Source organism: Geospiza fortis, unplaced genomic scaffold, assembly GCF_000277835.1.
Source record: "Geospiza fortis unplaced genomic scaffold, GeoFor_1.0 scaffold138, whole genome shotgun sequence".
Taxonomy (NCBI): domain Eukaryota; kingdom Metazoa; phylum Chordata; class Aves; order Passeriformes; family Thraupidae; genus Geospiza; species Geospiza fortis.
Window position 1 is genome coordinate 9411151 of NW_005054307.1, and position 14757 is coordinate 9425907.

At 36.1% G+C, this 14757-nt stretch overlaps 1 protein-coding gene across 1 annotated transcript in view; it reads right to left on the minus strand.

The window, feature by feature from the left end:
* Positions 1-14757, minus strand: part of ITGA8 (integrin subunit alpha 8) — a 117203-nt gene that overhangs the window by 56249 nt on the left and 46197 nt on the right. Inside the window, 7 exon segments of the mRNA XM_031066830.1 lie at positions 1808-1955; positions 2917-2984; positions 3441-3578; positions 4741-4895; positions 5473-5528; positions 12629-12736; positions 14616-14661. Coding sequence (XP_030922690.1) covers positions 1808-1955; positions 2917-2984; positions 3441-3578; positions 4741-4895; positions 5473-5528; positions 12629-12736; positions 14616-14661 — 719 coding nt within the window.

Sequence of the window (14757 nt, forward strand, 5' to 3'; positions counted from 1 at the left end):
CCCATAATGGTAAAAAGCTCTGAATGATTTCCCTCTGGTCCAGACCAGAGAATGGTTTGGATTGGAAGGGACCATAACAATCATCTCATTCCACCCTCCCTGTTGTGGAGAGGTCACCTTCCACTAGACCAGGCTGCTCCATCCAACCAGGCCTTAAACATTTCAAGAGATGGGGCATCTGTAGCTTCCCTGGACAACTTGTTCCAGTGCCTCACCACCCTCACAGCCAAGGAATTTTCTTAGTATCTAATCTAAACCTCCTTTCTTTCAGTTTGAATTCATTCTCCCTTGTCCTGTCACAACATGGCAGTGTAAGAAGTCTCTCTGTGTCTTTCTTTTAGTCTCCCTTCAGGTACTGGAAGGCTGATGTAGCCCAGGACACATTTGACTTTCTGGGCTGGGAGTGCACATTGACAACTATGTCCAGCCTCTTGTCTACTCCCACCCCCAGGTCCTTAAAATAGATATGTGCTAATACACGCTTGGGGTTTGGAATTAGTGCCTCCTCTGACACCTTGGTAACATCCAAAAGAATAGCAAAAGATTTCTAAAGAGGAACAAAGGAAAAAGGTAACCATTTGTAGCATGTTAAAGAGAACTTTAGTATTGTAGATTACAGTCCAAAAAAAACAGTGGCTTTGCTAGGAGAACAAAAGGAACAGGCAGCAGGAAAAGGCTGGTGTCTTGAAGATATATTTCTGAGAGGTGAGGTTGCAGAGAATTTCTATCATCTTTGATGATAGCATTACCTCTTGGAATTTTTTTCAAACTAGGCTAGAAGCCCATTAATAAAGTCACTGACAGAAGGAGAATAAGGAAATACCTTGTAAGTTACTTTCAGCTTCCTTAAAAACATTTGCCTTCAGAAAGGAAATTAACTTGCTTTCTCCCACTCTCACCCTTGAGGCCCTTTTGAACATTCCAGGCACTAACAGAAAAAAGCAGGCTCATGTTGCAACAGCCTGGGAGATATATGTGCAGATGAGGCAATTCAGACTTGCTGTCCTACAGAGAATACATGAGCGCTCTGCTTGTTTGCAGGGTAGGGTTTCATCTTTGCTCTTAAAAAAACAAACAGACCCAAAAAGGAAAAACACTGAATGTTCAGTACAGCTCAGCAGGATTTCAGTCAACATTAGTCCTTCTGTGAACACTGGCACATTTTACATTTTAATTGCATTTTTGGTCCATTCATAACATGAAAGAATTGACAACAAGGGAAAGCAACTTTGTCAATTTTATACTGCAGTAATGTCCAACTATTCAGGATACTGGAGACTGGGACACCCTTAATAATGGTAAAACACTGGTGTGCTGTGAGGGGAGACAGCAGTGTCCAAGTGTCTGGGGGTCAGCAGGGCTCTGACAGGGGGTTGGTACCATGGGATCCCAGGCTGGAAGCACTAAGGGAATTTGGCACTATTACTTTCTGCTACTGGTATTGTTTACTGGTTCAAAATCTGAACATAGGAACTGTGAATAAGTATAGGTATGTGAATACCTCTATTCCTAGAAGAAATGTGACAATATTTGTGTAGTATTATAAAGAAGTTAGTGGGAAGGAGCTGGGTTAATGGGAATGAACCTGAGCTGGGTCTGAACAGAATGGTCCTGTCCTTCCCATATTTTGGAGGCCTGGCTTACCTTTGCCCTGAGCTGTGTAAGCAAGGATAGCCGAGAGTTGATGGAATCTCCCTTCCTGAAAAGAACCTCTTTATGTGCTGCTTTCAGCTGGTACAGCCTATGTAGGTTATCCTTGCTCTCAGTTGTCTCCTTTGAGATCACTAACATCTTGATTTTACTTTACCTTGTTGTTGCGTTCAACCCCAGTGTAATCTGCTTCAGGTGGAATCTTTATATGTAGCTCAGCTTCATAGGCTCCTTCCCCATCATTCCTTGGATTTATTATGAGCATGACACAGTTTTCTTCTCCAATTATTAGCTGATCTGTATCCCTGTAGAGAATACACTACTTGTCAGGAGTTAAAACATGCACAGTTAGGATTTACATTTGAATAAAGCAGAAGGACATTTTGCTCTCAGAGCATCTGCTCTGGAAAACACTCTGTGAACAAAAAATAAAACATTTTCTATAAAAATGACTGCATGAAAAAGTATACCAGCACCTGGGTAGAAAAGAGGTTAAGAGAAAACACCACTGTGGCCAAAATGGACTATCACAAAACTTGAAAGTAACTGGTAAAAAATTTCAGAGCCTGACTACTTTCTAAACAGCAAGAAGTATTTAGTGGAGGAACCACTTGCCACAGGGGTCTCATGAGCATTGTTTTCTGGAGGAGACAAAGGTGGTAATTATCTCATATCCATTGTAATACAAACAATGACAGAAATTCTCCTGAGACCTGCAATGGCACTGTGCCCTTGTTTCACAGCTACAGACTGATTTGATGAGAGTCAGGTAACTCTCAGACATTCCCCACTTGTCCTGCTTGGCATATTTCTCCCTCCACAGGAGACACTGTTGCCATGTTTTGAAAATTTTATTTTGAGATTAATTTACTTCACTGTATATTGAATTCAGGAGAATTGTGTCCAAGTTCAAAGTCACTGGCACACTGAAATAAAAAACTTGAAATCTCCTATGAACAACAATTTGTATCATTTGTATCATCAGAACTCTAGTTCTTGGTTTTCAGAGAACTAGAGCCACTCTAACAAACACCTGCAAACTATATTTTCTAAGATAACCATTAAACATCATGAATGTGGTTTGCAAGTATATTTCTCCATTTCTTGGTTTTATAGCTGAAATGGATGCACAAATTAAAATCTGGAAGTCAAGTAAGAGTGATTAGCTACAGTAAATAACAGAACTGTGTTCTACATCATTCTGTTGCAACAGTTAGCAGTGTCTGGACTTTTTATATACAGCATAATATATTTTATTTCACTTACGGCACTGCAGAAAGTTGCAGGTCAGGAATGCATAAGTTGTCCTCCCCACAATCAACCAGAATGTAAGCCTGTATCATTGCAAAATAAAAAAAAATATAATACAGTTACTACATGCCTTAAAGTCCAAATCACTTCATTAAATATTGCTAACCTGTCTTAAATACCACTAGCACTGCTTTACTGAATTAAATCTTTTTATTCTTTCTGTAAGTTCCTTTTCATGTGGTAGTCAGAGGTTGGAGACTATTTAGATGGTCAAATATGTCCTTAGCAGAACAATATAATCTTCAGGCCCTTTCCCACACTAACTTGGCTTACATATTCTAGAAGGCAATCAAAACAAGAAAGTCTTGGAGATACTTGAAAGGCCTGTTGGTTCTAGTTTTATGCTCAATCTACATTTTGTATTAATTAAATCCCTGTCATCTAATTTCTGGCTTTCTCTTTTAAGGAAGATGACACGCATAATATTTGTAAATGCTTTCATGATTATATACAGAAAATGTGACATGCAAAACTCATACCTGCTCTGCTAGTGAGTTTTTCTGGTAATAGTTCAGTATTGGCTTCACAGTCAAACTATCTTCAAAACTGGACTCATCCAAACTATAATTGAAGTTTATATTGATGGGAGATAATTTATCTCTAAATTCTGTTTCATCCTGTGAGTAATAATCACATAATAAGAACCAATGGTTTACTATGATTATTTCAGTTGGTACAGTAAGACAACAGATTCAGACTCCTGAAGGTAAAGATGTAGTCTTTATTGAAGGTAAGACATGGTTCTTTGACAGATACTGGCCAAATTCTGGCTGCACGTGGTGTCATTAGGAAAGCAAAGTGACTCACCAGTAATTGGAATGCCCAGAACACATTGCCTCCACAGCCCCACATCTGGAAGAAGCTGGCTGAGCTGAGTAGACTCAGAAATTTTTCAAAGTATTAGCCTAAATGAAGCTGTTTAAGAGAGACACACAGAACCAACTCCTGTCAGCTACTGCCCTCCTTCCTTTTGAAATAGAGGTAGGGCATGTGTGGATTTGTGGAGGTAATACTGCTGGTTTGTACCATAACTAAGAATTTATAAGACTTAGCAATGGTAAAATTCAACCACCTTTACTGCCTAGATATGTCCTTACATAGTGCTTGAAACTTTGCCATTTCACCTCCCACTGCATTTCTTGGATCAGACTTGGAATAATCTACTTGAATTGCATGAGGTAACCCCACTTGCAAGTGAGGAAGTGTTGATCCTTTCTCCTTTACAACTTCAATTTCATAGTTTTAGTTTTTCTAAAAACATTTCAAAAAATCTTTAAAACATTTTTAAAACTGTATGAATTTTAGGCAAATATTTCTGGTAAGACTCCTTTAAAATCTTTTGAACCTAAATTGGCATGATATTTAACATGATTTGTTCATTACTGCACTGTGAATACTAAAAAAAAACCTAAAAAGTGATACCAAAAATGGAAAGCAATCTTGCATTTTTGTATCAGAAGATGCAGTATTTGATCAGAATTTCTAGAACAGTGTGAAATTAATGTATTTTTACACAGAAAAAATCTACAGTCTTCAAAACCAGTCTTTCTTTTCTACTTATATAGACAAAAGATGAGCCAAAGATTTACACAAGGAATTTTTCAAGGTAGCAGAATTCTCTGGACATACTGAAAATACAAATGAAATCTATCTTGTATCCCATTTCTGTAATTTTGGAAATTACTCTTCCTTTTCCAGTGGCTCCTTTTTATTACTATCTTTAAATCCCTGGTACCACTCAAACAATGATGAAAGTCCAAAATATTTCAAACAACTTACTCTGAGATAAACAAGGAAGTCCTGGCAATGGAGTTGTTTCTGTCTTTCTATCACAATGGAGAAGTAGTGATGTGACTGATGGTAATCAAAGAAGAGGGTCCTCTTAACAGCTCCTTTCTGTTTCAATGAATCTAACTGCAATTCACCTTTCAGCACTAAAGGATACAAATAAATAAATTAGTTATTGATTTAACAGAAATAAAACAGTAAGGAATTCATTCTGTATTATGATTAATTAACCTAAGCAAGTCTTCCAAGAAAAACTAATCCATGCTTTAGCTGCCTGTCTGTTTAAAAGTCCACTAGGTTTTGATCCAAATTATGCAGGATGTATAATTTAAGCTTTCTTATTTCATTGACAGATCATATGTGCACAGGACTTGTGTCCCTTTAATTTAATATTTTTCCAAAACAGAACATTCTCCAACAAGGTACATTCTTGGTTTTATTTAGAAAATGACTTAAACTGAAACAAAAATCCTTTAAGTGAGTAATAAAAGGTTTACATTTATACACACACACACACATCTCTCTCTCTCTCTCTCTCTCTCTCTAAATATATACATATATATACATATACATATATATATATATATATAATTACTTTCTTTTAAACAGCATTTTCTTGCCTTAGGAGGATCTCACTCATATTGTCTTTCCAAGTGTAGGAAAAAATACATTTGAAATGGAGCAGGAATAGAGTAAATTACAGCAATAGAAATTATTTCTTACCTATCTCATCTGAAATACTTTGACCTTCAAAATCTGCACAGACTCTTACAGTGAAGCTACATATAAAAAAAGGAGAAGTAATTCATTATTAGCAGAAAATGGACTGACCTGGGAATCAGCAGTTCCCAAATAATTTCTTTTAAGTTTTACTTCCATTTGCTTAAAAAGATGTTAACTGACATTGTATCTAGCTACCAATGATATTCCCTAATTATGCCAGGAAGTCTCCTAGGCTTCTCTAATAATCACAGAAGACAGCCTCTGAATACTTCCTGGCAAAGGTATGGAGAAGATTCTCTGGTCCCAGCAGTTCTTGAGTGAGTCCATGGAGATGACCCTTCTGACACTATTGCCAAAGCTGGATTTTTTATGCTGAAGTTTAGAAAACCACCTTTGCAAGAGGCTGTCTGCAGAAATACTTTCTGGTTCATCATGGTCAAATGAGAAAAATCTTAGAGCATATTGTCAATGCTCAAGCCCTTTTCCAGCAAATTAAAGCACTTGGGATACCAATATGTTCCACTGGCATTACTGTAAGATTTTCACTATTTCAACAGGCTACAATTAATTCCAAATACAAAACCTAAATAGTTTGATCTTTCTGGCATCAGACTAACCAAACTGTACTGCATTTAATTAGCCAAGTTTTGCAGAAAGTGGCACTTACATGACCTAAATCAAAGCACAGGGAAATTGGTGATTCCTGTTCTTTATCTAGTATGCTAAAGCAATGTATTCTACAAAAAGCAACACAACATAAGTTAATTGTTTTTAATTTTCCTGTTCTGAATGTATAGCAAGCTCTTTTGAGCCTAGAAATACTCACATCACAACTTACAATTTGTAACGATTATACAAATGTCACCTCCATGTCAACCATAGGAGAGTCCTTTTCCATAAGAAATACTTCTGTGCAAGACTGGCAACACCAGTTATACTCAACAACCGACAGGAGAAGCCTTTTATAGCTGTATTGGCTGATATCTTCTAATCTGAACTTTTAACTTATATAAAAATTAATTTAAAGAACACTAAAAAAGTAATGATTATAGACAAGTTTCACTTTGTAAGGAATCTATGCAAGTTTTATAAATATTTAACTGAATTGCATTTTGAAAAAGTTTTCACAAATTACTCTAGATGGTATGACAAGCAGTATTAATTATGCCTGTTGATGCAATTGGCAGAGCGTACTTCACTGACAAGTGGCAAAACAAGAAATCTGTCACTGGAAAGATGTTCTTGGTTTTTGATTTCTGCTGTCATCTGCCACATAGACTTAGTTCTGCATACCATAATTCCTAATGAATTCCTGTATAATGTAACAAAATTGCTCAGGTGATAGATTCTTGCAAGTGCTTCTGGTTACCAATGATTCTTAATGAAAATTTTCATGGCTTCATAAAATGTTTTTGTTTGTATATGGAAAAGAAACTGTGGGTCAGCATTAAAATCAGCTTAAATTAAATAAAAAAAATTGCATTATTCATTGATCTTGATCTCCTCACTACTGTTATACTGTATAATAATGTTCCAATGCAGTGGATAAAAAACCACTAACATAACCTTTAAACCAACCCATAATCCCATTCTAATTGCATGTCTGCTCCCTCTGGCAGATGTAATGAAACTGCCACATCTGGCATATGTGTCACTCCCATGACTTTAATGGAAAATTCTTTCATTATTTCTTGAGGAACAAGAATGGCATAATGTCATTAATCTCTGCTAAACTGTAGCCTTCAAATAGTCATTCCAGTCCATGCAGAAAATGCAAATTTTTCATATTCCTTCTTCTTTACAATTATGAGTCAATACAGGAAGAACCAATTATTTCCAAATACACAAGGACAAAATAACAAAAATGAGGAAATCTTGTGTAATTGCATGAATGCAATTTAGACATCAGACTTCACAGGCCCCACATGTCAGAGTGTAAGAGAGTATTTCCTCAGATGTAAACTCAAGAGTTGCCATTGTATTAAACTCAGTTATCTTGCTTTGGAGGAGTCACAGAAATTTTGCCCTATCATGTTTAGAAAAAGGTTGTGTTCAAAAATGCAGCTTGGAATGCTTTACTTGTGAAACAGAACAATTTCAGTGTATGCTTTATTTACTGCAATGAACAGAATAATTCATAACACATATTTGATAACTGAAGTAATGTTCTCAAAAATTACTGTAAGAGGCAAGATTTACTCCTTCCACTCCAGGCAGAGCATGTCAAAAAGGGAATGGCAGAGCAAAAAAGCAAAAATCTGGAGTGGATAACCTCCCACACTCTGGCCACACAAGAGGAAAGACTATGGTTTTAGCAGAATTCTGCCACACATTTGTGATTTTGCTATTTAGTTCAGAAATAGTGCTAAAGACATCAAAGATTTCAATTGCAAACCTAGATGAATTTAGATTCGCTCATCACTTCAACAAGAAAATGCTGGGGAGATGTTGAGGGATGTTTTAGTGTCAAGAAAAAAAAGCAGAGGGAAAGACACACTACAAAAGAGGACAGGACTCTAAAGGATTTATAGAGATTTGAGATCTGACTCCTATGCACAGTAAGAAATAAAATAGCTGAGCTTTGGAGCTTGCTTGTAGGGGCAATCAACCAAACAACACAGTTAACAATCAAAGGAAGAAAACTCCAGCAAGTAAAGAAAAAATGGGAAGTAGTCCATCATCCTGAAGCATACAAACTTTTTATGTGCTATGAATCTCTCTGAAGAGATCTCTACATCACATTTATTCTGCTATGTCTGTCATCACTATGAGATTATGCTTTGAATAGAATTTGAATGTAGTTACAAAATAGAGGGAGTGCCTTCAAACTGAACACACGAGCTTTTCCTGACAATCTTGGGGCAACAAAGCAATTTGTTTAAAATAATTTTATGTTTTTCAGGTAGATAGAAATTATTTTTACAAGAACAAGACAATCGAAAACATTCCTCTTTCAAAATTACTCTCGGCACAGATGGGAGCAGTCTCTTCAGAAGTTAACCCAAATAAAATTACCTAATATCACCAGAAGTGGTGACAAGTTAGTTACCTATGTATAATATTTTCTAGACTGCATTTAGTACCAGAAAGAAATTATTTTGTTATGGCTACTCTAGCAGCTGAAAAAAAAATAGAAAACTTACTTCAGGAAGTGAAAAGCAAGGCGTTAGCAGATCCTACCAGATGTCATTTGTCATTGCTAACGATTCCTTTAGCACCCAGGCTTGCAGATGGAGAGAAAGAATGGAAAATGCCTTAGCAGAAAGGCAGTGTAAGCTTTAATGTTCTGGGCTTCCATTCTGTGTGAGGCTGATACCCAACCTGCAAGGTTACAAACCTCCACGGAAGAGAAGAAGCTGTTATTGTTTACTAATGAACAACATTTAAACTGTTTCCTTTTTGAAGTACAATGTGTAAAAGCAAATCAATACACTTCTATTACGATGCTCTAACACTTGTCCTGCTTTTAGATTTTGTTAATGCCAAGTCTAATCCAGTGACCAGCCCAGAGTTTTAATGCTGAAGGCATCTCATGGCTAAGCTACATTGCATGGCCAGGCTGCAGGAGCACTAGGGCTGCTGGATAAAACAAGTGACTGCCCTTTGGATGTCTCTAGGGCTACTGAAGCTAAAACCTGGCACAGAGGTCTCCTGTACAGCACCTCAGCTGTGTGGGTGGCAAGTGACACAACCTGTCTACCCCCTCTGACCACCCCTGAGGAGTGAGGTATTCATCTTCTGACTCTTGGCCATATGGCTTTGCTGTTCCACCCATGGGGTCAGGCTGGCCAACAGTCTTTGGAAAATCTCACACAAATTCATCTCAACAACGGCCCCTAGGTCCACATCCATGTGGCACCAACCACATCCTCCTTCAAATTAGGTCAATGAGAAAAGAAAATACCAGCAGTAGAAAGGAGCAAAAGTAGAAACATAGCTTAAATTATGCAGCTATGAACTGCTGAAATATTATTTTGGGAGTTTATATCTTTGACAGAAATTTTGTATTCAGCTTTTTTTAAAGTGTATGTAGAAATGTCTCATTTACTGAATCTAGCTGATAAAAGACTATAAATATTTTATTACTATTTTATTAGTAAGAAATTTGGAGATAAAGGAACTACATTTTTTTCCAAGTATTTTTTGATAGTAGGAACTTGAAGATCAGAAATTTCAAGCTCTCTGCTTCTGGTTTTACTGGGTTTACAGAAGCCTACATTTCAAATCAGACATCCAAACATGAGAAGCACTTACAAAAAGATATAATCTACAAATATAAAAAAAGAAATATAAACATATATATACTATATACAAAATATATTCTACACTGTATGCTACAATTTTACTTTTTCTCATGGTTGGACACTTCTATGCAACTTTTGGTAAGTCAGGTAACTTCTGTCACTTATTGCTCCTATACAAAATAGAATTAACAATATTCACCTTAAATCAGTGAGAGGTGAGTAAAAAGCTTTTGTAGATGCAATTTAAGAACAAATACATGAGGTAGCTTGAGGATAATCAGACCTCAATTGGTAATAAAAATACCAGTGCATAGATAAATTAGACCTCCTGACAGCTAGAGCCCAATCTTGAACATAACAAATCACATTATGTTCGAAAGAGGTTTTGAAAAATGAAAACATTTAATTAATTTACCTCCTTTTACAGATATTAACTTGCATCTTTCACACTTAGGGGAAAAATAAACTCTTTTTCCATATTCTTTAATACCCTAAAAGTTGCAGAATTTGTTACAGATTTGCTCGTATTGGGAACTCAGAAACAGCCACATTTTACACACAGCAGAGAACGAATTATATGCTTCCAGAAGTTCAGACAATTCTCCTTGAGCTGTGCATAAAAATGACTTTTTGTGCATGTTTCCTCTGCTGCTTCAGCTTTGCAATTTATATCATGGCAGAAATAATATTTTCCTAATACTTGGAAACGTACAATAATCCACATTATTCATGCACACACACTTCCTGAAGCTTTTCTGGTAGGAGGTTTCCTTTCATTCTAATTTTGCCGTGTCAGTCAGTAGAGTTTTATACAAGTTGCACAGCTGGCTAAGAGACACAGAAATCTGTCCCATGGGAGTGAGGAATTCTTTGCCTGTTGGAGTTTCCCTACTAATTGTTTTCATATGTACTATACAAGCTTATATCAACTAAGGAAAAAAAATGACAGTGTGGAAAATAGCAGCTGCTCTTCAGTCATTTCGTAACATGAACTAAATCTTTAGGGAACATTATTTTAGAATAAAGCAGACAGAAATTAAATTATGCTCCTATTAAAGCTCTTGTAGATATGAACCAAACTCCTGGCTTATTGTAGCGGAGAAATAAAAAAAAACAAAAAAAAAATGTGTTAAAGGAGTATGCATTTCTTCCTTCCTTTTCTAAACAATATCTCAGAGCAAGAATGTTTTTTAAGAGAGCTTTTCTTCCTCTTGTGCAAAAAAACCACCTTTTTTCTTTCAATACCTGTTGTTAACTGTTACGGTTCCAAAGTCTTTTCTATTATGACATTAAGCATTTTTTAAAAGTTTTAAAATCTGGAGTTGTGAAACAACATAATTTGGATCGATGAACATGCTTCAACCAAATATCTGTATTTCATTATTTTTATATCTACTATTAAAACAAAAGATAATTGAATAAAAAAAAATCCAGAAGGCCAAAGCTTTGTAAAGTTCTGGGTTTGCATAGTTCCACCAAGTGCCTTCTACATTGCTCTGTAGATGGGCAATTTTCTACACTGGATGTAGAAATGAGGAACATGATAAAAAATATGAGAAGTCCATAAAGTGTAAAAGAACAGCTCAAGAGTGAAAAATCTCTTGACAACTCCATCCCATATGCTTTGGAAGCCCACATATTTATTGGTTTAAGTGTATCAGAGTTTAGTTCCTTTAAGAGCCTCCATGGCTCTTAAATAAAATGCTTCTCATGATTATGTTTTACAGTTCATATTTATCAATTAATTTTTAAGATTGTTTAAGATTCTCTTGCTGAATCTTACATTTGAGATGATTTTTAGGACTCATCTCCTATAAAGAATGTCTCCAGTGTGAGGAAATCCTCTGACCATCTTTGGTTTAAAAGTAGTGCAAAATTTATGCATTCATGTTATCTTCTGGAGTCCTCCTTTACACCTTAATATTGTTTTTGTCCAGCCCACTTCCTGGCAGGCTTCCTGCTTCTAATGTTTTTACATCTTAGAAATCTGCTCCTCACAGAGTCTCTGGAAAGACTTACTAGCATTTTATACTCAACTTGCATGTGTTTATGCTCTGTTTTGATTTTAGCTTCCTCATTTGTTATGATTTCCACTTTTAAACAGTATCTTATGTATTTGTAATAGCCTCTTTTGTCAACTGTTCCTGGGGTCCTTTCAAAGTGACTTTTTTCTAGTGCAGTAAATGTGCCTTTATGTAGGGTTATGTGCTATTAGTTGGCCTCCAAATGTCCTGCAAGCATTCTGTACTTGTAACTGATCTTAAATTGTTTTAATTAGCTTTTATGTTGGGTTGTTTTGTTCTTTTTTTTTTCTTTTCAAATTTAAATGCTACTGTGGTTAAGAGTTTCTCTTTTAAGGATGGTTGAAACATTGTCCTGTGTGATGTGCTAAAAAAAACTTTCCTCTGGCCAAAGACAGCCAGAAACAACATCCTGTGAACTTCTCTCAGGATGGCCAGCCAAATACCTTCTCTCTTCCACAAAGGACTAAGGTCTGTCTTTCTCCAAGAGAAAATGGAGGGCCACCAGCTCTGCATCACTTTCACGGTTACATTTTGTCAACAAACAGATGACTGTGTTTTGTGTTTTGTCCATTTTAGCTGTTTCATGTTTCATTCATCTAAACATTGCATATGACTTTGCAGCTTGCCCAGGAGCTGAGCATCCTCCTATGCAGAAGGAGACTCAGTGTATCAAAGTACTCAACTTCTACCTACCACAATTGGTTAGAGAACCTGCTAAGTACTGGAAAATACCCAAAAGATTTCTATGTAGGGGGGTTTTGTTGTGCTCAGAGCATGTTTCAGCATTCTGAACTTTGAAAACATTAACAAAGAGCTGCAATAAAATTAAGGAACAGAAGTTATCTGAAAAAGGGGATAAGGATATTTTTTGAGTAATCATCGACTTACCAGGCCACCAAAAGTTGAGAGTCGGGGAGCTGACAGGTTTTATTGTCTGGATTCACAATCATGGGGTTCAGAATAAGATGAGCATTCACTGTCACTACAGGTCTGGCTCTGGGAGACAGAAATAAGGTTCACCACATTCAGAAGGAGCACATTAGTACCTAAGTTGCAGCAGAGAAAACACTGAACTGAGTTGGCTGCAAAGAAGCCAGAGATGTAGGGTTACTTGGGAGAACACAGCTTTATAATGCTGCTCATAGCCAAAAGAACTTTTTTTTCCCCCATCAGAATCCTACTGAGATTCACACAAAAAAAAATCTCACGTTAACACATCACAGAAACAGTACCCTATGGTGAAGCAATAGATGTGTCCCAGGACTGAGGCAGATCAGACACATTTCATCACACTGACTTCTCTCAAAGGGACAGAGTTTGCCTTTTTGGGTTTTACAGCAGTCCTTTGGCCATCTTGCAGATTTATTCTGTACTGTCTCCATTAATAATGATATATTCCAACTTACAATGTCTGTTTCAAGACTCTTAAAAAAAATAAACATGATTTGGTTAAAGTAGAAGTTGGTGTAGACTATCTTGGGCCAATAATGAAGTAAACTCTGACATTTCTTGGAGACAACTGACTTTGTAAATCAGGAATAATCACCAGTAAATTGTGCTGAGTACATGAATATACAGTTCTGGTAACAGAAACCATCCCTCTGAAGCTGTTATTAAGGATAAGATAATCAATCTATAACTGCAAGCAGTTTAGAAGACAAATAATAACAAGTATGTGTCCAGATTCTGATTTTTTAAGACAGCAATACTGTTCACAGTAACTTACAAAATCACTGTTTTTTAACTTTCCTGATATTTTAATCCACATCTGAGCTTTTATGATTACTTCTTTATATTACTTTAGCAAGACATTAAAAAATAAAATTACTCTCTTCACTTTTATGCAACAGGGAAAACCTTTTTTTGCCTAGAAAATTTCAGTAATAAAATTCTATTTCAACAGTATGACAAGTTGCATATTTTATACATTCTGGCCATGAAATGGCCTCCTGCTATTCACTTTATTAAATTACATAGAACACATTTTATTGTTATTGAAAATACACAGTGGATCTAATTCTTCAATGTTTTATCCTGTGCAGTCACTCATGGCATTGCAAAGTATTTGCATGATTGTTTCATAGCACAGAAGGAAAATGAGGACTTCTCACTGCACCCACAGCATTAGCTGAGATAAGCCAACATTCCTGTTTTATAACATTCGCATGCTGTCACAAACATTCAGTTGGGAAGCAGAACATGCCTTTTCTCAGTCAGGTGCTGTTGGGAATACAGACAACAAGAAGCCAGACAGGAATCAGAAATATGACCACATGTTGTGGCAATGGATGGTGAATGCTTAAATGAAATGAGCTGTCAGCATGGCTGGACTAAGAGAACATAAGATTTTATGCAAATGTTTATGTATTTGGTAGCTTCAAATTTTACATCTAATCAAAAAGTGTATTTAGTGAAACTCCATAGTCAGCAACAACTTTTTGTTTTGTAAAGTGGGATCTTGTGCATTTTTTTTAAACTGAGGCTAAAAGTAGCAGTCTTTATTTTCAATAAATGGTTCATGTCTTAACATACACAATCTCTGAAGATTTGTCACTTTAAAATTTCTTAGTAACATCTATCCCCCAGGAAAGAAATTAATTTTCAACCCCATGCCTTTTAAATTTCTTATTTAAAATTAACTAAAGAGTCATTCTAGAAGCTGCTTGAGCTAAGTGTAAGCATGGAAATTTTCATTGAAAATTACAGGTTTTGAGCATGGGAAAAAAAACATTATTTCTCAAAAGAGGTTTAATTTATAATCTCTAATGACCACCTTTTACACACTGCAACAGGGAAATACGAATATGGCATTTATTAATTTTAATATCTCCCACCAAAGAAATGAAATATCAAATCCACTGTATTTACCACATACCTGTAAACAACTGCTTTTCCAGCTCCAAATGCACCCACAATTAAATCTGGAAAAACCAAAATGGTTTCAGAATAGCTATACAGTAATCTCTCACACATTTTTTTTCCATCATAAATTAGATTATTTACATTAACATTGCAGT